At 40.0% G+C, this 22,373-nt stretch overlaps 5 protein-coding genes and 1 long non-coding RNA gene across 7 annotated transcripts; 3 read left to right on the forward strand and 3 right to left on the reverse strand.

Annotated features, from left to right (window-relative positions):
- Nucleotides 1-158: 158 nt before the first annotated feature.
- Nucleotides 159-2,641, forward strand: pex11b (peroxisomal biogenesis factor 11 beta). The gene is made up of 4 exons (XM_088405436.1): nucleotides 159-459; nucleotides 883-998; nucleotides 1,114-1,315; nucleotides 1,380-2,641. The coding sequence occupies exons 1-4, from the start codon at nucleotides 404-406 to the stop codon at nucleotides 1,780-1,782; spliced, it is 777 nt and encodes a 258-aa protein (XP_088261562.1). The 5' UTR covers nucleotides 159-403; the 3' UTR covers nucleotides 1,783-2,641.
- ilf2 (interleukin enhancer binding factor 2) lies at nucleotides 2,581-6,805 on the reverse strand. The gene is made up of 14 exons (XM_088405435.1): nucleotides 6,702-6,805; nucleotides 6,224-6,283; nucleotides 5,634-5,676; nucleotides 5,103-5,207; nucleotides 4,917-4,994; nucleotides 4,582-4,684; nucleotides 4,408-4,473; nucleotides 4,089-4,205; nucleotides 3,921-3,999; nucleotides 3,738-3,825; nucleotides 3,585-3,646; nucleotides 3,371-3,485; nucleotides 3,074-3,164; nucleotides 2,581-2,996 (listed from the first exon to the last, which is right to left on the reverse strand). Exons 1-14 carry the CDS (start codon nucleotides 6,704-6,706, stop codon nucleotides 2,836-2,838), a joined length of 1,173 nt encoding a protein of 390 aa, XP_088261561.1. The 5' UTR covers nucleotides 6,707-6,805; the 3' UTR covers nucleotides 2,581-2,835.
- An 817-nt stretch (nucleotides 6,806-7,622) lies between these two features.
- On the forward strand, nucleotides 7,623-9,394 carry LOC148406203 (sclerostin domain-containing protein 1-like). The gene is made up of 2 exons (XM_088405116.1): nucleotides 7,623-7,827; nucleotides 8,457-9,394. Exons 1-2 carry the CDS (start codon nucleotides 7,632-7,634, stop codon nucleotides 8,855-8,857), a joined length of 597 nt encoding a protein of 198 aa, XP_088261242.1. The 5' UTR covers nucleotides 7,623-7,631; the 3' UTR covers nucleotides 8,858-9,394.
- LOC148406204 (uncharacterized) lies at nucleotides 7,658-12,773 on the reverse strand. Of its 2 annotated transcripts, none has more exons than XR_015864008.1 (4): nucleotides 12,571-12,773; nucleotides 10,105-10,197; nucleotides 8,582-8,718; nucleotides 7,658-7,764 (listed from the first exon to the last, which is right to left on the reverse strand). It is a non-coding gene; the product is annotated as an uncharacterized LOC148406204 (long non-coding RNA). The 2 variants fall into 2 exon arrangements; XR_015864007.1 differs by lacking the exon at nucleotides 12,571-12,773 and adding an exon at nucleotides 11,653-11,823 and having other exon boundaries at nucleotides 10,105-10,263.
- Nucleotides 12,774-14,010: 1,237 nt separating this feature from the next.
- Nucleotides 14,011-17,206, forward strand: oxsm (3-oxoacyl-ACP synthase, mitochondrial). Its single transcript, XM_088405680.1, has 2 exons — nucleotides 14,011-15,161; nucleotides 15,422-17,206. The coding sequence occupies exons 1-2, from the start codon at nucleotides 14,179-14,181 to the stop codon at nucleotides 15,822-15,824; spliced, it is 1,386 nt and encodes a 461-aa protein (XP_088261806.1). The 5' UTR covers nucleotides 14,011-14,178; the 3' UTR covers nucleotides 15,825-17,206.
- c1galt1a (core 1 synthase, glycoprotein-N-acetylgalactosamine 3-beta-galactosyltransferase 1a) lies at nucleotides 17,184-19,982 on the reverse strand. Its single transcript, XM_088405682.1, has 3 exons — nucleotides 19,714-19,982; nucleotides 18,301-18,962; nucleotides 17,184-17,587 (listed from the first exon to the last, which is right to left on the reverse strand). The coding sequence occupies exons 1-3, from the start codon at nucleotides 19,847-19,849 to the stop codon at nucleotides 17,423-17,425; spliced, it is 963 nt and encodes a 320-aa protein (XP_088261808.1). The 5' UTR covers nucleotides 19,850-19,982; the 3' UTR covers nucleotides 17,184-17,422.
- Between the last annotated feature and the right edge of the window lie 2,391 nt (nucleotides 19,983-22,373).

The raw sequence follows: 22,373 nt of genomic DNA on the forward strand, positions 1-22,373 counted from the left end.
TTACTCTAGGGGTACAGATTGAACTTTGGAACTGTGTGTTTACGGAAGTTGAGAAATAAAGGTACTTCAAGTAATATTTGTAAACTTTGCCAGTTCTGCGTGTAACAGGCGACTCATTGTTGCCACAAGGGGGCAATAGAGATATTTAGTGCTTCTAAACAGGCCTTCGTAAGACGCGAAGAAGCGGTAGGCTCCGGAAAAGATAAACAGCAAAGCGTTTAGACGAAATTATTCAGCGTGCGCGTACTTCGCGCACTTTTGAAGTACTTTTCTTTTACTTTATAGAAATCACAAGCGCTAACGCAGTTATTTCAACTATTGAAAAGCACCGATACGTTATTGGCGCGTGCTTGCAGAAACTTAGTAGCAACAAATCAGGGAGCAGCTGTTTGGATACGACAGAATGGAATCTTGGGTTCGGTTCAATTCGAACAGCCAAGCCAAGGAGAGGGTTATACGGTAATATTTTGCGACAATGTCTTGGCTACACGGTCATAAAAATCGAAGTTACTTTGGATGCGACAAGTTTGCAATTTGTCAAGCATTGCTACGTAACTGTCAAATTGACAGTTGACAAAGGTTGCATGTTCTATTATTACGCCACTGTCACCCGTTTACGCCGCAGGGGGGCGTCGTACTTTGTCATTAAAAATATTTTCGGTATGTAAATATATTATTGAAAATACTCCCAATGCCAAGCATTCAAAAGCAATCCAAAGCCAACGAAAAATATGCAAAGTTGTTGCACAAAAATGTATGTTTCTGACAGAAAACTGTGGGGAAAAAAACTGCAAGCTAACGAGGGACTGAAGTGGGATATCTCGAACATATAATCTGCATGGCCCATCAATTAAACACTTTTTATACGTTTCTGCTTTGCAGGGCTGCACAATATGCCTGCACACTTCTGGGATACACGTTGCACAAAGGTGGAGCAGGAGCACAACTTCGCAAAACTGTTAGTCAGCTGGAAGCGCACATGAGCCTGACGAGAAAGTGTAAGTAAATAACAGTGGACTTTGGTTGACTAAAAGCGAAACCTTCCAGGCTCTGATCTCAACTTCATAGCTGTATTTCTCCGAGTCATGTGAATAACCTGCGCTTGTGTCTCAGTATTGCGTCTAGGCAACTCTGTTGAGGCTTTGGAAGCAGCAAAGAGGGCTATCCATCTCTCGGACAGCATACTGAGGCTCTGCCTTACCATCAGCCACCTCAACAGAGCGATGTACTTTGCCTGCGACAACCTCCTCTGGGCGGGGAAGACGGGCCTCATATCCAAACTGGACCAGCACAAATGGAGCCAGAGATCTTTTAAGTGAGTTGGCGTTGCATCGCATGGGTTGCGTTTTGTTTATACAGCGCGCGCTTGCCTGTTGCAGGTACTACCTATTTGCGCTGATCCTCAACCTGACTCGAGACGTGTATGAGCTACATCTCCTCATGGAGCGGGAGGCGCGTCACAGGGCGGCCAAGTCACCCCCGTCACGTGAGCCCGGCCCCACCATGATGTCCCCCGATATGTCCTCGCCGGCCGCCGCTTCCGCCGTCCTGCCCTACTTGTCGGCGCGGCTACATGGGCGGATCAGCCTGTTGATGACGGTGCTGCACAACAACCCGCCGCTACTGCTGGATCTGCTGAAGAACACGTGCGATATCTTCATCCCACTGGACCGCCTGGCTATTTACCCTACCGGGACGGGATTTGTCGGCGCTTGCGGCTTGGCGTCCTCCTTGCTGTCCATCCTTTCCATTGTTCACCCGTGGCTTAAACTTAAGCCGTGAAGCCAGCGAGGATCGAGCTGTCCGGTTTTGGTCGCACTTTTTGATCAGCTTTTGGTATGGAACTAAAACATCTCAAAATGTCACCACTATCACAATGCATTTTTAGGAATGCACTAGTGTGCCACATGTCATCTTAAGATGTTTAAAATACTTCTGAAAAAAAAGTTTCAATACATTGAACTATTTTGATAATCAAATATTTTGTGTGCACGTCCCTACTGATGCATTTGCTAACACTGCGCCAGCACCCCAGAAATCCCTCAAGGGAGATAATCAGTTTTCATACATTTATTTGGATGTTTGAATGCATCCTTCCCTGCCTTTAGTTGTCACTTTTGGATGGTGTTTTAAGCTTTTGTGTTTGTCGGCTGATGTTACTAGAATTTTCAATGGATGAAAACGGGAGGGACAAACACAATATAAATTGTGTAATATGTATGGCATTTAAGAGCTGTAATTATGAGCCAGGTTTCACTCACATAGTGTACATGAGACTTAACTGAAAATGTTCAATTATACTGTAGCAGATGCAAATTTACTGTTGATAATTTATGCCTGAGTTTCAATGTTTTATGCAGTTACCTACATTGGTTCTGATACTCTTCTACTATACGAGAACTTATTCTATTTTTTTTCTTTCAGTATGAGCAGTACACAGCTATTGTTTTTATTTGCATTTGACACATACTGTGATAAACGTGTATTTTACACCGCAAAAAATTCATTTGAGTATGCAGTATATACCATTTTGACTGGACCATTTTGGGGATTTTGTTTGCTTCATCATGACAAGACTCAGACAATAAAAAATGTTTAATGTAGAATAACAGTTTCAAATAAAAACATAAAAAAATTACAACTGTAGCCAATCCTTTTTTCTTTTCTTAATGTGAAAGTGGAATCCTGCTGGTATTTCCGCCCAGGTGACAAACTGAGCAGCTCTCCAAAAAAAAAAAAAAATAGTTTGAACAAACTGCAGAAAGGGGGACAAATGATAGAAATGAGGCATCTTTTCAATAAGATGCTAAATAATAGAAGAAGAAGCCTAACATATCAATCCTGGGTCTCCATGCTGTCATCCTCTCCATCGCCTCCCTCCCCTCCCTCCTCCAGAGCCTCCTCTTCCTCATCCTTCCTCTCTGGGGGCTTCTCATAGGCTTTTTCCGAAGGGGTAACTATCACACCGTCCCAAGTGGACATCTCCGTTGCCAGATCTACAGGAATTCCAAATGATCAAATGATTACATAGCGCACATCTAAAACTTGCGCTAAGTTTACAACGAGGTCTTACAGCTCGCATCTCCATCCAGGCCCAGGATCTTCCTGAACCCTCCGTGTGACAGGACCCTCACCAGCGTTTGAGCCGTGAAGCACACCATGTCCTGCACATAACACGCAAATAAATTGAGACTGTTAGAATGACCGTAATTCCACCAATCTAAAACGCGCCGACTGACTTCCGCCCTCTAAATCTAATTTTTAAGATGCCGATAATAGGACACACCCATACTTTTGCCCTTCATTTTGGGGGAAAAAAGTGCATCTTAGATACTATAATTATTATGTTGCGTTTCAAAAAGTAAACTACCTGCTGCTCCAGGGTCATGACTGTGTGAACTCGGAAGTTTCCACTCTCACATGGGTCAGTGATGCCTACCGAGCCGGGCAGGAAGAGACCGGCAGCCAACATCTGCAAGCAGCGCCTTTGAAAAAGTTGCAACCAAAATAGATGAGGGGGAACTATGCAGCATGACAACAGGTGCGTATTAAAAAAAAAAAAAAGTGAGCAGGAACTTATTTACCTGTAGGCCACATTTAGAGACAACGGCTGCCTGGATGGATTGTTCATCACTGCAGATTGCCCCTAGGACAGAGGTTGTGCTAGAAAATTAAACAATATTCCCAACACAAAACGCCTATCCATTTTGGAGGTTTGACTGCAATTATAACCTTACCAGTAAATCCAAAATCCAAGGAGTGAGAGGCTCAAAGCCGGGGAAGCGCAACCTGAGATCCTTCAGGAGGCGAATCAAGACTTTCACTCTGAATTTCAGAAACATGTCACTTTAACATTTTGAAAAAAAAAAAAAAAAAAAAAAAAAACAGTACGGCGAGATGCAAAGGGGATTTTTCATTACGTGGATTGCGAAGCGTTTTCCTCAAACCAGCGGGCGTGGCGGATGGCCGCTAAGGCACTCTGCAGTACCTTGATGTCCACTGCAGACAAAACGTATACAAGTGGTGAACGGGAACGTCACCTGATTTTCATACTTTTTATGAGCGTGTATGTTGCATGTGGCTAGTACAATGTAGCTCAGGATCCAGTTTGCGCAGATTAGGAGGGACCGTGGTGATGAGGATCTTGACAGTAGCGTCCGCCGAGCTGATCTCAAAGCCAGTCTCGTTGGTGAGCATCGACAGCACTGAGACGCACACAGTCAGATCACTGCAGTGCCATTTCACGTTTCATAATTGACAATATTAGATACTTTATAATTTAATCAACTAACTTTATAGCTAACTGTGTACAGCAATTAATTATCAACTGGATGAACTTGAAACCTACGCTTAACATGATCTCAGTTTGCTTGTTTGGAAAGTTTGTTTAAAGGCGCTCAGCGGTACCTTCAGTTGGGTCTTGGGTTCGGAGAGTATCCACTACTTTGTTGCCCAGAGCAGCAACAGCCTCCACTAAAATACAAAAACAAAGAATGATAGTTGGGGTGGCCAGATTTGAAGGAGATGTGCATTTGTATCCCCGCAAATTAAAATATGGATCCAGCAAACACAAACACTCACATGTTGGAAGAATCTTGAGGATCACAACAAGGTCAGCAACATTGTGGCCTGTTGTCATGGTCCCCTTCTTGTAAGAGCCCACCTGTCGCACCTCTTCGATTTGCTGGGACCAAAAATTAAAGCAAAACAAATTTGAATGGATTCATGACTTAGTGATATGGCTGCTTGTTGATTTGACACATTTATAACAAGTACATTCCATAAACTTGGACGTCAGATGAATTCCAATTGCAGGGCACAGAGGGACGCCCATACACACACACAACATACATAGAATAGATAGATAGACACACCTAATAAAACAATCATTAATAATCCCAAGAAATGTGACTCACCACTTCAAAATTACCAGGGGCAACGATCAGGTTATCAATGACATTGTTGATCTTTGTGACCAGTGACAAGATGGAGGACTGTAAGTGGAGATACACACCATTAAAACAAGGTTACTGTCATGCGTCTGAAATGTTTGACCAACTTTGAGTTCTACTGAACAATCTAGTGTGTCTGTCTGAACTGACTTGCTCTGAAGGGGTTGGGCTCAGGTCTTGATTCCTCTTCAGAAGACACTCGCTAAACGCACTCTCATCAGGTGCGGGCTTCACTCTGGGGAAGGCCATCTCACACTGAGAACAACAATTAGTACTTGTGATATCATACACGTAGTAACACTACACAATGAAATTTATTTAGTTCACTTCCCAGAGTAGATGTACAATCCACACAATAAACCAAATAATGAAGTAGGCAATACAAACAGTAATAGGGCAATAAAGGCAGTGATAACGAAGCATTAATATAATAATAGATTCAAATTCTGAATTCATGTTATGGAATGAAAGAAACAATATAGAAACAATTTCTGAAGCTGTCATTTGACTGTTTAGACACAAATACTTATATATAATATATACTGATTGTTTAACATGACTCAAAATTAAGCACCATAACGACATAGAATTAATAACCATAAAAATGAACTACTTCAACTGCTGTTAAAGCAGGCATAGGATGTCACTGCAATGTGACACAGCAAGTTATTATTTACTCACCACATAAAAATCGAACGGGATGTGTGGAACAAATGGTCGATACCTAAATAGGAAAAAAAAAGTCCCCATTACAGGCAGAAGCATAGCAAAAGACAATATGATATATAATAGAAAAGTAGCAAGTATAAGCAGCCGTTTAATAGACAAAAATGAATGCACACTTTGATGATGACATCCTAACACAGTTTCCATTAGAGCATACCAAACTAAGTCAAATGTGTCTTCTGTCGGTTTGAAATAACTTTGTATCATTGAAAAACAATTATGGGGAGAGAGTTGTCTCAAATCTCATCTTAAATTTGTTTAAAAAACAAAATGAAGCCCCATCTTACGTTTACATTTGCACACTAGATTATTACTTTGCTTGCAGTCTGCTCAACAGATAGAAAACTCTGAAAACGTATATTGTGCATTATTATTTTTCAATCTTGTTCTTGATGACTCAACCTCGTGAGACGTCTCCCATCTCTACTAATTATAGGATAGTATTAAATGTTGTGGCTGTCTTAAAAATGTGATTATTTAGGTTGCAAATGACGGTAGTCTGCGAGCATATTAGCACTAGCAACAAGCCAGTTAGAGCAACTCACCCGTGCACCAGTCCTCCTCGGGACCCAAAGCGGCCTCCTCGACCCCTGCCGCGGTCCCCTCTAAAAACAAACATGGAAAAAGTTCGGAAAAGAATGCCACCTCATAATTGTAGTCCCACCGTGGTAGATAGGGATGAATTCATTCATTTTTCATTCATTCGGCAGCTAGCTAGCAACGCTAGGCGAATACATGCGCTAGCACGTTCGTCTACATGCAGAATAAAATGAAATCAAATGGAAACCGGTGCACCATGACGCTCGAGTTAAACCTCATAATAACTCATAGCATACGATGTATCTTGAAAATATTTGAAATATTCCCTTTCTGAGCATCATGGCTATGTTTAAGCTAGGCTAACGTCCACACTACAACGGAGCCGAGGGAACAATGGATTACCAAGAGAATTAACATGTTTCCTGTACATTACATTAGATCACACAAGAATGCGAGGTTATAAAACAATTCGTTATTAATCACCTCATTGCGTACGACGTTTTGGCGATGAAAAAAGAAAAAAAATCGTAGGAGAAATGATTAGCGTTTCCGAAGGAGCGGATATGTGGCTACGACGTCCTCTTTCTTCTTCTCGGGTTTTCCATATCTGGGGGACAGCACGAAGAAGTGTAATACTGCCATTGTCTGGTTTGGAGTGGTATGGTTTTGCGTTCGCGAATGTACTGAACTGTACACAGCTTTTTCGTATTATCATGTAGTCTCAAATAAAGACAAAAAGCTTTGCTTCTGTTATCACTTTGATGATAAAATTGATGCCAAACTAAACATACCACATTTTTGCCAGTGAAAGCCAATAAAATAGGCTTCCATTTTTCTAATCCAACGGGTTTTCCCTTACCATAGGGAATTAGGGCATAACTGTACATTTCACATTAAAAATGTTTTATCAAAGTGGCTCCATAAAGACTTCCCTTTGTCACAGATTTTGTACATGATATTGATTGAACTAATTTCTAAAGGATGTCACCGGGTTCTGATTGGGTGACGTCATTGCATCTCATCTTCTTGAAGATGTTGTTCTTCGGTTTCATGCCATAATCTTTAACTGGTTTTTTTTTTTTACCTGTTTCCAAATGAAAATTTTTGAATTTCTGAATGAGATACAGTATTTGGGCAAAAAAGTGATTTAATGTCCCCAAAATAGGATTCAAAAATACTACCCATTTGATGACTTATTCTTTTTTATTCCATCAATTAAATGAGAGGAAACAATCACGCTTATGAAAATAGAGTATGCTGTCCGTAGACATGTTTGAATGAAAGTGCAGGCTGCAGGCAAGGTGGGTGTGTTTTGTTCATTCATAAAGTGGAGTGAGGGGTATACAGCTGTATATAAAGCAGCAGCTGCACCAGGAGCTCCCACATTTTCAGTCACATCAACCAGCTGCAGTCATGAACCACTTGACTCGCACTGTCCACCTACTTGGACTTCTGTTATTACTAAGCGGGAGTTGCAATGCTTTCTCCAACGACGCCACAGAGTCACTTAGCGGACACCCGACTCACATCACCCAGGATGAGCCACCTAATGAAGATACAAACCAAGCACGGAATGATGGTCGACGGCAGTCTGATTCAATTAAGAATGGTGAGTTATGCGCTTTCATACTGACAAATGTTTCTGTTTTACAGTGTGTATTATCCAAATTCACATTCTCTCAATACTACTGAGGTGCACCAAAGTAATCAAATACAATGGAGTGGATATATACAATATATTCATATGTATCCAGTGTATGTGTACTATGAATTTTATTTTTTTTGATGGACACAGTCGCATAGCTATGTTTACAATTGCAGCTATAGTTTATATCAAATAATAAAGGTGTATCTTAACTAGTCAAAACACTGCATACTGATTAATATTACTTTTGCAGGGTTATGAATCAGGCAAGAAAACACAGATCTTTCTTTTCTTTTTAAGCACCTGTAAATTGACTTAACTGAAAATTTGACCAGGATATTATACAAAAACCAGACATTTGAACTGGGGTGTGTAGACTTTTTAGATCTACCATAATTTGGCCTTCTATCATTGTCTGTTTTGCAATTGTGTAAAATTACCCAACAAGTGCTTCTTATGTTCACATGTGGGTTGCCGCACTACGAATACTTTTCACTTTGATCAAGTCAAATTCTACAGCACATAAAATTTGAACAATAATAATAAACTTGTTATTCAATCTATTTCAACAAATTAATTTTACGTTTCCCCAGGACCAGACCAGAGCCAGGTGGGCTGCAGAGAACTGAGATCTACCAAGTACATTTCAGATGGCCAGTGCACCAGCATCAACCCCATCAAAGAGCTGGTTTGCGCTGGCGAGTGTTTGCCGGCTCACCTGCTGCCCAACTGGATCGGCGGGGGTTACGCCGGAAGGTACTGGAGCCGTAGAGAAGCCCAGGAGTGGCGCTGCGTTATCGACCGAACCCGGACCCAGCGAATCTGGCTCCAGTGCCAGGATGGCAGCACCAGGACCTACAAGATAACGGTGGTGACCTCCTGCAAGTGCAAACGGTACTCCAGACAGCAGAATGACTCACGACACAAGGACGCTTCCGTCCACGGTGGCAAACAGAAGAGAAAACACAGGAAGGATCAACTCCCTGAGGACTAAATCAGACAACAAACGCAGCTCCAAAATCACCCAAAAGCCACCAACGTTTCCGCCTTTCATAAACAAGTGGAATTAAATGGTGCAGGTTTAGCCGTAATGCTTCTATAAGTGTGCATTCCCATCAGTGACATACCGTCTAGTCTAGAGTAATTTTTCTGTGTATTTAGATTGTAAAGAACCCGTATGTATGTACTAGATTAATTAAATAAGATAACTGTACTTTTCATACAAATTATGTCAATTATTGTTTTAGCGGAACAATATAACAATATTTATACAGAAATACAGTATCACCGAATAATGTAGGTGTCACTAAAAAGTGATGAAAATGCGAGTCGGCCATATGTTTGTTCATTAGTAGGCTTCTTGCTGGTTCATGCAGGAAAAGCAGATTGGTGATGCATTTTTGATTCATTGTGTATGGCTGAATGATTTTGAAAGATAATCACATTTTTTCCCTCATCAGTACTGTGATTGATATTTTAAATATATTATTATATTTCCTTTTTCATGTTTTTCCTCTATTAATCTATATTACAGTAAACACTATTAGCATTTTTATACATAAAAGTTCATGGCTTTAGCCTTCACTTAAAATGAACAAAGGAATCATGAATTATCATGAAAGGCAGTTCATCCATTTTATTCCGAGTTATTAACTTACTGAACACTTTGACTTGTGGTCGTTCAAGCATTCACCACGACAACTTCACAACACTGGCGCAAACATAAATCATGAAGGCATAAATGAGAATGCAAAAATAATGCAAGCAAATCTGGCTTCAGTTTTTCAAATTTCATGTTTCATGGAACGCCTTTTATGCACGAAATTATGCACACTAAACAAAACGAATAAATAAACAAATAAATATAATTAGTGGGAACACACACACATTGATTTTTTTCCCCCTAAAGTGCAGCTTTTCCCATTTGAACATTGCAGATGTTTTAGAAACACAATAAATCAACTGTTATGATTTCAGTTCACAGCATTGGTGTGACTGCACTGAAATGTTTGTATGTTTTTTTGAGCCAATCATATGTAATTTATTTTTATACATGTACGACATCTATACTCCCTTTCATCTACCAATGTTAGTCTGAAATAAAGAGCTGAACAAGAAACGGCCGTGCTGTTTTGAGCAGACCCAACCCCCCTCCCAATCAGGAACAAACTAACAAGACATATCTACTGCCGAAACGGTCTTTTCACCAGATGTCATACTTTGCTTTGTGAATACCTTCACCTTCAGGCTAATGGAGTGGCTTTTTCCAGCTGCGGCAACATGTTAAGAGACTCCATTGTCTCATGTAGCCTCTCATTTTTCGAACTCTCAAAGCTGTGGGTGATGGGACACAAAGAATAGAATCACCTGCACCGGATAGCAACAGGATGTTTGTATTACCTGTAGAGAGAAAGAAAAAAAAAGCATTGTGATCTCTTTGCAGTTTTTGCCCCCCAAATGCAAGGTAGTGATTTACTTGAGTGTGTGTTCAAGTCTGTACAGGACTGTGGCAACTTTGTACGGCAATAAGCCACAAATGAAAACATTAATTAAAGTGGAAAGAACAATATTGGGAGCATGTCACCCAATGCAACACTGCTTCTCACAAAAGCTTCTTTTTGGGTGTTTTCGTGATTAAGTACTTTGTTTTTGAGAATCAATGCATCAAAGACAGAATGTAAGCCACATGAAAAAGCCACAGAAATTGCTCTTCTTCAAACAAACCGGAGAGCAAAATGGTATCGTACAAAGGCCAGTTTTGTTCCGCAGTCAGTGGTTTCTAATAGTCGTTGAGCTTTCTCTTGCAGACACACCTGTTACACAGCAGCTATAGTATAGTAATAATAAGAAAAAATCCTCAGCCTAGATTATGACAAAGACACTGCATGGTACATCTCTTTATCCAGGATACGGAAGTCATTGCCATTTATTTGGCTTAAATGCTGGCTGAAGAACATGGATAAAGGAGGCTTCACAGAAGAGGAAATGCACATTTTACCAACTGTAACGTATACAATTATAAACAATACGTGCCTTGTTTTACTTCGTATCATCAATATTTGTGAGAAATGTCATTTTTCGGACTAGGTGGTGCACCAGTTTAAAACATGCACAAGAGTAGAATTGTGCATATGAAATTTGATGGTGATTGCTTATTGTTTTTGCAACAACTGAAAGTGACAAAGCAAGCCAGGAAACATTATTACTGCGTCTGCCACCTGCCTTCAGTGGCAGCTGATGTTTCAATTAAGCAGGTTTTTGGGACATTTTTGTCTAACCTAAGACAACACAAAAAAACACTAAATCACATCTGGGTTTTTATTGCGTCAGAATTTAAGTACAGCCATATTATATACAGTAAGTGCTGATCTTAAGCCATGTTTGCACTTACAGTATCAGTACTGTAGCTTTGCAAAGGTTCATGTGAAGTGTCACATATGTGATTGTCATCACGAATCATGACAGGAAAACTGTAAAAAATAAATAGGTAAAATTGAGGTGGCCTTTTTGAGCGCACATTAAGGATACAGGGTTTCCTATCCACGAGGATGACTTATTGAAATACAGCCGCTATCCCTTGCAGACAAGAACAGAAAACAACAGCGCTATTTGTTCCTCAACAGGTATTAGGTGGCAACACACAGAAAAGCTCAAAGAGCATTTGATAGCCTTGTTGCTAACCATGATCTCATCCTTCTAAATGCTCTTGAATTTCAGTTAAAAACATGACAAAAGACAAAGCCCACAAGACTCAATGTCGATGTATATTAGCAAAATCTTCTCACTCACGTCTCTGTTTGTTTTGACGCGCTGGTTGCAGTCAAATTGTAGTGTGAAATACAGGCACTGGTCTTGCCAATTATCATATTCAACGTCATCAAGTTGAATTGCAGCATTGTATTCATTGAAGAAATAGGAGTCACTGCCACTTGTACAAATAAGCAAGAATGAAAGATAACATGGAGCGCACAACTTATACCATTTGCACTGACTTCATTGAGTGGCTTAGCCTGGACTCCCATAATGCAAAGTTCTTGCTATGCATTGTGAGACTTGTAGTTGACAAAGTCTTTGATCCAAGAGGTAAATGTTGCAGGAAAGCTTTGATTTCACTGCAGGGCAGCGTTTTATTTCATGCAACAGATATTATACCTGCATATTCCCATCCACCTTCGAAATCTGCAACACTGAATAACAGTTAATGTTTTTTTTTTCTCACAAAATGAAAACTCTCTCTCTCTCTCTTTATATATATATATATATATATATATATATATATATATATATATATATATATATATATATATATATATATATATATATATACATATAGATATATATAGATAGATAGATAGCCTGTTTATATATAGCCAAGGGTTGAACAGGCTATAAAAGCCGTCTCATCGTTCGTGCTTACAAAGACTTACTGAGGTACTTTCTACTGCATAGTCAAGGAGGTGGGGACATTCAGTCCAAATGATTTCTAAGAGGCCTTTTTTAAGGACTGAAGACAAGAAAAACAAATTAATAATGACATTTAACACTCATAGTCTGAGGGGTATTGTCAAATCAGCGGTAAGATGAAACGACACCTTCACATGTTTGTGGTTGTTAAGGCCATCTATGAAGCAATGCTGATGAGCTCATCATCACAATGTATGAGTGTGCGTATGTCTTTTATCCAAATCATAGGCAGACAAAGCTCACCTTCAAGCAGCCGAAAATGTGCCCAAAGGTGACCCGAGGACCAAGGTGTCTCCTTACGAGGCTTTCCCAGGCCTCTCTGACAGTTACTCGCCTCATGTCCGCTTTTGATACCGCTGAAAATAAATCCACTGCAAATTTGTGTGGTTCATGCCATTATTGTTACACTCATTTTCCATTTCACCCGCAAAATAATCTCCAGTTACCTTCCCAAAAACCTTTTTGTCAGATTCCGTCATCACGGAGAAAGTTTAGATAATAGCGGTCTGGTTAAGAAAAAAAAAAAAAAGGAGGGGGTGGGGAACGCGGCGGATACCCGAGGGTCTTCAAAAGAAAACTATGAGAGTCATTTGATCCTCGAGAATGTTTTCTTGATTTTTACTTCTCACAAACCGGAAATTTGAACTTGAGCTATGGTGCTTCAAGCAGTCCTGAGTAAGTGTGATTCACAGGTGAGAGGATAGGGAATAATAGGGTGGCAATGAGAAGATGAGTTATGACTCTATTGACAGGCAGTCTGACAGCAGCCATGCTTTCTTTTTGTGCTACTGTGCGATATGAAGCACCCTGGTGACAAGGGTCACCCGGCTCCCATGGGTGTATGAGATGGGGGACACGAAGAACAATGTAGTATGGAGGACAGGGTTCTATAGAAATCGAAGGCATCGCCGAAGGATGTTCATTGTGCGCAAAGAAAGGCCGGTAAGTCTTCTGTCTTTTGAGAACTCATCTTCATCATACTTCAGTCTCTGATTCGACCCAAATGTTTGAGCCATGTGAGGGTCAAGCAAATATGAGTCAACTTGTCATTCACATCATGAGCCAATTTAAAAGGCATTTTACTGTTAAACTCCTTTGGTTTTATTTTCACTCTCATTTGTAGCATAGAACTAGAACTACTTTTGCTTTCTTATCACATGCAATGCAATCAAACAGAATGGGATGTGTTGTGTCAATTTTCAATTTTACGAACAAGATTTTGCAGAAAAATACATGCTTGCATTTATCGAACCATCAGCAAGTTATTTGCAAAGCTTTTATACTTCAGTTGACCAACTAATATCAGATCAATTGAATAAATTGAAGTTACTGAGCAGGGGATACAACTTTTACTACTTTGGCTAGAAACGAGGACAGAGAAAAAAAACAAAGTCGAATATTGATAAGTGTATATAGTAATAATAGTAATGTATAATAATAGTGGTAAAAGTGGTATAATAATTTATATATGTATGTATACATGTAAATATACCTCAATATATATATATATATATATATATATATATATATATATATATATATATATATATATATATATATATGCATTTGTTTACCACATTATTCCACAAAACTGGTTTCAATATAGATAGCTCATTTTCAATTATAAACGAAAGTAACGGAGTTTGTTCTATAGGAGTTGCCGTAAGATGACGTCATCAGTATGCGCGGACCCCGAGTGGATCTGTCAAAGTACATCACATGTAAACAAATGACAAAATTGTGACACTGAAGACGCTAGACGTAATTTAGTAGGTAAAGTACAAACTCGAAACCCTACTACTGTGTGAGCAAGTGCGGATTTACTAAAAGCACGGCGAAGACGCCAGTGTGATGTCTATATCACTATCGTTTTGGGCTAAACTCCAACTAAGACAGAGTGGAAGGCTCGTGTTTGAAATACATAAGTCCGTTTTTGCAAGGCAGCCTTCCAAGTGGCACAGCACTGGAAGACGGAGAAGGGTTGTGATTACTGGGATAGGTTTAGTATGTCCTCTCGGTATAGGGGCGGCTTTACCCTGGAACAATCTTATAAAGGGCCAGAGTGGTATTGTGGCTCTTAGCTCAGAGGATTACAAAACTATTCCCTGCAGAGTGGCCGCATTAGTACCCAGAGGAAATGCAGAAGGTCAATTTAACGAGGAGATGTTTACATCTCGTGGAGAGGTAAATAGCATGTCGCCGGCCATTGTGATGGCACTTGGAGCTGCTCAGCTTGCACTGGAAGACTCAGGGTGGTACCCTAAAACATCAGAAGAACAACTCACCACTGGTGTAGCTGTTGGCATGGGCATGGTGTCGCTGGATGAAATAGTGTCTACCTATGTAGCTTTTCAAAAAAAGGGCTATAAGAAGATTAGCCCTTTCTTTGTGCCTCGTATTCTCGTAAACATGGCAGCTGGGCATATCAGTATCAAACACAATTTAAAGGGTCCTAACCATGCTGTGTCCACAGCGTGCACCACCGGCGCACATGCCATCGGGGATGCTTCAAGGTTCATCGCTCATGGAGATGCCATCGCTATGGTTACGGGCGGGACAGAATCTTGTGTTGGACCTCTGTCCATAGCAGGCTTTGCAAGGGCACGAGCTCTTGCCACCAGCTGGAACAACGAACCTAAACTAGCTTCAAGACCTTTTCATCCAGAGAGAGACGGCTTCGTGATGGGTGAGGGATCAGCTGTGCTCCTGCTGGAGGAACTGGAGCACGCAGCAAAGCGCGGAGCCAGAATTTACGCAGAGGTGTTGGGATACGGACTTTCTGGTGACGCCAACCATATAACCACACCTGCTCCAGATGGAGATGGGGCATTTAGGTAAGCATACAGAAGACTGTTGTTGGTGGGCCTTATTTTGGAAGATTTTATATATATATATATATATATATATATATATATATATATATATATATATATATATATATATATATATATACAAAAAGAGACTTTTTTTTAACATTTTCCATCTGATTTCAACACTGAAATTGATAGTCTGTGTGAAAGCTTTGCATTTGATGGCCTGTAATTTGCAGTGTCAAAAAAATGATAATAATTCTGATTGCTTCATGACTTCACAGATGCATGTCGGCTGCCATCAAAGATGCTGGCGTCTCACCAGAAGACGTGTCTTACGTGAACGCTCACGCCACCTCCACGCCTTTGGGCGATGCAGCGGAAAATGCTGCCATCAAGAGGCTTTTTCACCAAAGTGCAGGAAGTCTGGCTGTGTCTTCAACTAAAGGAGCCACCGGACATCTGCTTGGAGCTGCAGGAGCTCTGGAGGCTGCCATTACTGCTCTGGCTTGCTACCATGGTGTCTTGCCACCGACCCTCAATCTGGACCGCACGGAACCAGAATTCAACCTCAATTATGTCCCTTGCGTGGCACAGCCATGGAAGACGGTGGGCAGACGGGTGGCCCTCTCAAACTCATTTGGCTTTGGTGGAACAAATGCCACGCTGTGTATTGCCAGTGTCTAAAAATGTTAACTTGTGTTTATTGTACATCATCTAAAATAAGATAAAACAAAAGAAAAATAAAAGTACAACACCAAAATATTATGAGAAAAACTGCCCAAATGAAAAATTTATATTTCTTAGTACATATATGACTAACAAGATAGGGAAACATTTTTTGTCTAAATTGAGAGTTTTGGGCAAAGCATGAAATGTGTGCAAGTTGTTAATCAGTATATCGGGAGCATTATCAGTCACAATTGTAACATTATTCAGTACAGTATTGTTTTGAATTTTATTTTGTTTTGTTTGGTTTACGACACTGCAGTTTTGTGTTGTCTTGATTATGCGCCATTTGCTTTCTGTTCCTGATCATTTCTTCCTTGTTTGTGCATTTAATTCACGTGCGTGCGTGAGATCGTGGTGTCATCAATAAAAAGGATCAACGTTATGCACGCAGAAATATTTATCACAACTTCTCTGTGAAGAGGACCTGCAATTGAGAAAGGACACTTTTCATGGGGTCAAACTCCAATCGGTAGCAGCGGATTGAAAAGTTGCATTTAAATTAGCGGCCGTGTGGCTTTCGTGCGTCACACATAGTTTGCAAAACGAGCCGTTGTGCATCCCGCATTTTACGGAACTGGTTGGGTCGTGACGTCACAGCACGGCGTGCCTCCAATGTACAACAGAAGCTGAAAGGAAGCAGATCGCTTTTATTCTTCAATTGAGGCACATAATGTTTTAAAGTGGAGTAAATAACAATCCCGATTGTTATGAAAATTGCAATTTGGGGACCAAATGAGCACCATTGCTATGGTGTTTTTTTTTTCTTTTTTAATCCTAGAAGCTAAAGGTCTTCCAAAGGTTTTGACAATTTTATGGTAGCAAGGGGAGAAGCGAAATTATAAAAGTTACCAAAAGAAAATCAACAACAAAGCCGGCTCTCACATCTTTGATAGAAGCATGAAAATGTTCTAGGAAAAAAATAGCGATAAAATCATGGGATAGTTCTTACTCCTAGCATAACGTTTGAACAGACTAACAATGCCCTTGTGGTAGGTCACCTGTCACCTGTTGCTGGTAAACATTCTGACCAGCTGGAAAGCAGGCTCCAGAGCCACACTTCAGGACAACTGCGCCATTATAGTAAGAGGGAGGGTGATATTTGTTTTGCATGGTTGCGCATGACTTTTTCTTATCATATCCCATGTTTGTTTTGAACTTCTGCTCTCAATTTTGCTGTGGATGCGTTTGTAAGACCGTCCACCTTGGGAAAAAACAAAAGCTGTCCAAACAAAGAATTTACTACATCAAATTTGGATTTATTGAAACCGTTTTGATCATCCACGTAGATGCAAATGCTGTAACTAATGTCGCAACAATAAAATGATTTGAAGTTTCAATGCTTTATTTTTTGACACAGCTGAAAATTAATTTGTCAAAAAGCCCTAAAATTCATCATCGCTATCTGATATGTCAAGTAGCTCCTCCTATTTAACTCACAGATTCTTATCTTCCTTGTCATTTGTGCAAACATCCTTGTTCCATCCTCTTTCATGATTATTCACCTTTGGTGATATCTGAAATTGTTCACTGTTTAGTTTGCAAAATCCCATATTTCACAGTGGTTTTCTTGTTTCATTAAAATATATATGTTCACTGAGATTAAATCTGTGTTTGTATCCATATGCCCGCAGATAATATGTCAGGTACTCCAGAACATAGAGTTGAACAGCATAAATGTAGTGAAAGGACACAGCAAAATCCGAACAGCAACCTGGACCCTAGGGAAAGGGAATATAAAATGCATTACTATCATTTCCCAACATACAGAGTTAAATTAAGACGAGAAGTCATGTCTTGCGAGGGTTTTACTCAAAACAAATGGTGAAACATGCATGTCTCATGAGAGTCCTTACACAGTAACTGTACTGTTATCCCTTCCCGTTCCCATCCCTTCGGCTGTAATCTCATGGAGACCCGCGGTTATATTAGCGACGCCCGGAAGTCTAATTACAGTGAAGCCTGTACTTGACCAAACATGACAACAATCAGAGTTTACACTTGAAATTCCATTTTTTTTTCAGAAGAAATTCAGGTAAGAAATTTACAATGCTCCGGTGCAGCATTGTTCTTTCCTGCTTCTCCTCCGCATCTACCTAACAAAATGTGGGAGTTTCATGAGGGGGATGGGCACTTCTCCAAGACACGTGATTGGCTCCCGGCGCAGCCTCGACCAATGAGGGTAGGAGTAGATACAACCCCCAGGCGAGAGTAGATTACTGGAGTGCCCGTCATAAACTCGTCATACACGAAGTTAACTTTCCCAAGACTGCATAACTGGGACTGGACAGGACAGGAGCCGAACACGTGTCTTGTAGGAGTGCCCGCGAGCTGATTGACAGATTGCCTGGCCAGTCTTGTTCATGAAGCTCTCAAACCGAGTGCTGACGCGTTTAACCGCGAAAAACAAGGGATTAAAGTACTGTGTTCTTACTTGAACTGGAGGGTAGTGCTCATATTCCAGATACCAAGGTCTCTTTTGGAATTGTTTGACCAGATGTAGCTCTGGAGGGAAAGGATGAAATGTTTGTCTTGCTTTCACATCTCTGGTATCTACTGGCTCCACCTTCATTGTCTCCATACACTTCCCAAGAGCCATGTCCTCTGTGGAAGAGAAATGGGTGCAGGCTCCTGTCGCGAAACCTTTCACGAATCTCCTCAGCGCTTCCTTACTGAGGACATATCCTGCCCCGCCACTCATGTAGCCTTGACTGACGAAAGGTCTGAATCTTCTTCCGAGATACAAAGGCTTCTCGGGATCAAACTGAGACAACATGTGCTGTAGATTCTCCACGATCACATATGTGTCATCATCTGATTTCAAGAACCAATCAGCATGGTCCAGGTGCTGTCGGTAGATGTACTCAAAGGCACGGATGGTCTTCCAATACAGGTGCTCACGTCCCTCACTCACATTCAATTTCACAGTTGGGAAGTCCGTCTTAACAGAACTCATGTATAACACGACGTTGCAGCGCTTTGCCCATGTTTCTCGTATATGCCTGCTCCGGGACTCCATATTCTTCGGCCCTGTCATGATCCAACATAAGATGCGGGTTGTTTGTGAAGAATTTATTGTGGAACTCAAGGTGACACCTGGATGTAAAACAAAAAAAAAAAAGACATATCATTGACATTATACATTAAAAATATATAACATGTATATCATTAGGAGTCAATAAAAATGGAGTTGTGTGTGTCAATCACATTCAAAATGGACGCTAATGTGTTTTTCTTGTCTAGCTTTTTTCTAGCAAAGGTACACTAAGCAAAGTGCCAAGTGAGAACCCACACAGGCCCAGGGAGAACATGCAAACTCCATACAGAAAAGCCAGCTGGAATTGAACTCGGGTTTGTTTTCAGTGAATTAAAAAAAAATGCTTTTTTTCAAGCTAGTATGTTTGTGCACCAACTATGTATGAGGGATAATTCCCCATTCCTTTTTTTTTCCGGTGCCAAGTCCTTAATTTTCTATGTAAACCCTCCTCGCATTTATACATTTAAAATTCCGCCTCTCATACGAAGCTTTAAGGTTCCCGATGACAAGATCCAAATTTGGTCATCATAACCACGATGGAATGTAGTTTCATTGTTCCCAAGCATTATAGGCGATTCCACCTGTTTACTGGCTGTGAGACTTTAAAACAAGCCGGAAGCCAAGCAAATAACGTACTGTTGTTAGATGTTCATTGTGGAAGTCCAATTTGACAGAAACAAACCCAAAAGCCAAAAATTTGCACAAAACCACAACTCAGAGTCACTTTGCTAGAACTGCACCCCAAACTGCCATCCAAATAAAAGACAAATGCAGTACACTTTTTAAACCTTTGTCAATAGTTTTTATTACCTTTGTGTTCAAGTTGGTCTTCTTGCCAAGAATCTTGTAAAAGACTTTTGGGCAAATCCAAATCCCAAAGATATTGCAGGGACGTAAATCCAATCATCAATCCAGTGACGAACAATGAACGTGACCCAATTTTCATTCTCTGTCAAATATACAGTATCCAAAGTTGAAAATAACAATAACTATTTTTAGTTGACAAGGTTGTTGATTTATCAATATTTACTTAAAAAATAGGTAAATAAAAAAAATATCCTCTGTGTCCTCAAATCAAAAGCGTTTTGTTATTTCAGGTTATTTGACTTCTGTATTCATTGCTGATCCACCCTGCAATTATAGTCTCCACATTGCTCCACCCTCCTATTCTTCTCCTCCTCTCATACAACGCTTGGTTATGTCATGATCTGGAATGGCGGCGTCCATTAAAATAGAAATGGGACTCTCGATTACGTTTCCCACCCCGAATTACTTTCTACCTAATAAATCAGCAACATTTGTGTAGGCATACTGAAATAAAAAAAAAAATGACAGAAACAGGATTATCTACTAAATTTGAAGTGCTGTGCTAAATTAAGAGAGTTGAGTTGAGCCCCTACAGCAATGTTAGGTGACTATAAATATGATCATTGTCCCTAAAAAACGGTTTAAGTATCCCTGAAATTTTATCCCTTTTAACATGAAAAAAGCAATATACTGCATACTAAATGTATTTATACTGACTCTGAATCCCCATGCTGTACAATGTTTCTACCACTAGATGTCACTGATGCCCAAAGCACCAAATCCGATCCTCCAGAGCCCGTTTTCCATGTAACCCTAACGGGGCTTGAAAATGTTTCACAATACTAGTTTACAGCAATTAAACACAGTAATAGAATATTTACTCTTATTAGGGTTTGTTTATTAAAAAAAACACACTTCAACATATTATTTTCTCCTTCCTATATACAGAAATTTCAAATAGAGTAAACTCTCGTGCCACTTGAGCATCATCATTGTGCAAATGAGAAACAATATAGATTCGACAACAATAAACTGCATGTTTTAAGAGATACATGTACTGTATGTCAATAAATGTGAAGATCAGTTTTGTTTGTTTACTAGTGGCTATAAAAGCAGTCAGCATCTTAGAATGCGATCTGATCAGAAGTTTTATGTTGACTGCATTGGAATCCCATAACATCCAACGCAATGACGAGGTGTCGCCGAATTAATTGACAACTCATTTCAACTCTTTCCAAAGCCATTGGAACTCATCAAAGGGTTTTATGTCACGATGGGGAAAACCTGTTTTCAAATCAGATACTGCTGATGAATGGAAAATTACCAATCACCAGGTCATAGGGTTAGATTGCTGCTGCGACCTTATTGAGGTCTCTGCCATTACACACACACGCACACACACACAAACACACACATTTTAGATGACCTTTCTAATGAGTAAAACAATTCTGTCATTTTAATGAAACACTAATAAAATTGGTATGCTTAACTGATGCGAGTAAAACATTTGCAAATGTTAATCAAATACATATTAATAATGATTCGTGTACATATTGGAGATTTAATATTAGAATTTCTTCATGCAGCAAAGCATTCTTCACACTTTAAGTGCAGTGATCTGGACCAAAGCGCTTAACACACAATTTTGGTCCTGGTTCACTTAGCTTGTGCGTTGGCATTTTCATCAGACAAATGCTTCCTTCAAAAAAGGTATGAAGTCACATTTGTACTGGACAGTTTTTGGAATGTGATTGTTTGACAATAAGCTTTTAAAATGGCATAAAAATGTTTATCTTTTGCCTAAGAAATATGAGCTTTTTTTTTAGTTGTGTGTATGCATTTTCAGAGTGAATTATGTGCGGTAGGTAGTAAAGAGCAGTCTTTTTATCAGCAAGGATCAGTCAATTCTTGAAATTTCTATTATGGACTGATGATGATGATGATGATGATTAAATCAATCATGTAATTGAATTACAAATGCTATTCATTTCATTATAAAACGTTAATTAGATTCAAAATGGTACTTTTCAATGCCAAACTTTTGTATATGCTAACATATAGCAAACGCAAAAACCTGGCACAAACAAAAATGCTAACAAGCTACATGCATAGAAGCCAAGTCTATATAACATGCTGATGATAAGAAATAACATTTGCAACAATCACAAATTGTTGGATCAAAAAACTAATAAAGGAGAACATTCACACAAAGAAAACACAACTTATAGACGCTTGTGGGGCAATTTTCACCGAAACAGAACGACGTGTGCTTCACCAACTGTCCTTCCTCATTACAAAATGTAATATCAACAGCGGCCAGAGGCGGCGCCAAAAAAAAAAAGATCAAGCGAAATAAAGCACAAATGAATGAACTGTTCAATTAAATCAGTTACAAAACATCGTTATTTCAGGTGCGACCCATGTGACCCGGTACCAATTGATCCACGGACCGGTAACGACCCGCGGACCGGCGGTTGGGGACCGTTGATGTAAGCGGTCATGATGGAAAAATGCAGCAAATACTTACTCAAAGGCATTTAAGTGCTACTTTTAACTATTTGGCAATAGTGACAATTGGGAAATTTGGAAGTTTCCTGAATGTCGTAGTCTTTCTGCCACCAAATGTCCACTCCTCAGGGTGGTCAGAGGTCAAGTCATCTCCA

The sequence above is a fragment of the Hippichthys cyanospilos genome, chromosome 21 (genome assembly GCF_059441005.1).
Source record: "Hippichthys cyanospilos isolate Australia breed blue-spotted pipefish chromosome 21, RoL_Hcya_1.0, whole genome shotgun sequence".
NCBI classification, from domain to species: Eukaryota; Metazoa; Chordata; class Actinopteri; order Syngnathiformes; family Syngnathidae; genus Hippichthys; species Hippichthys cyanospilos.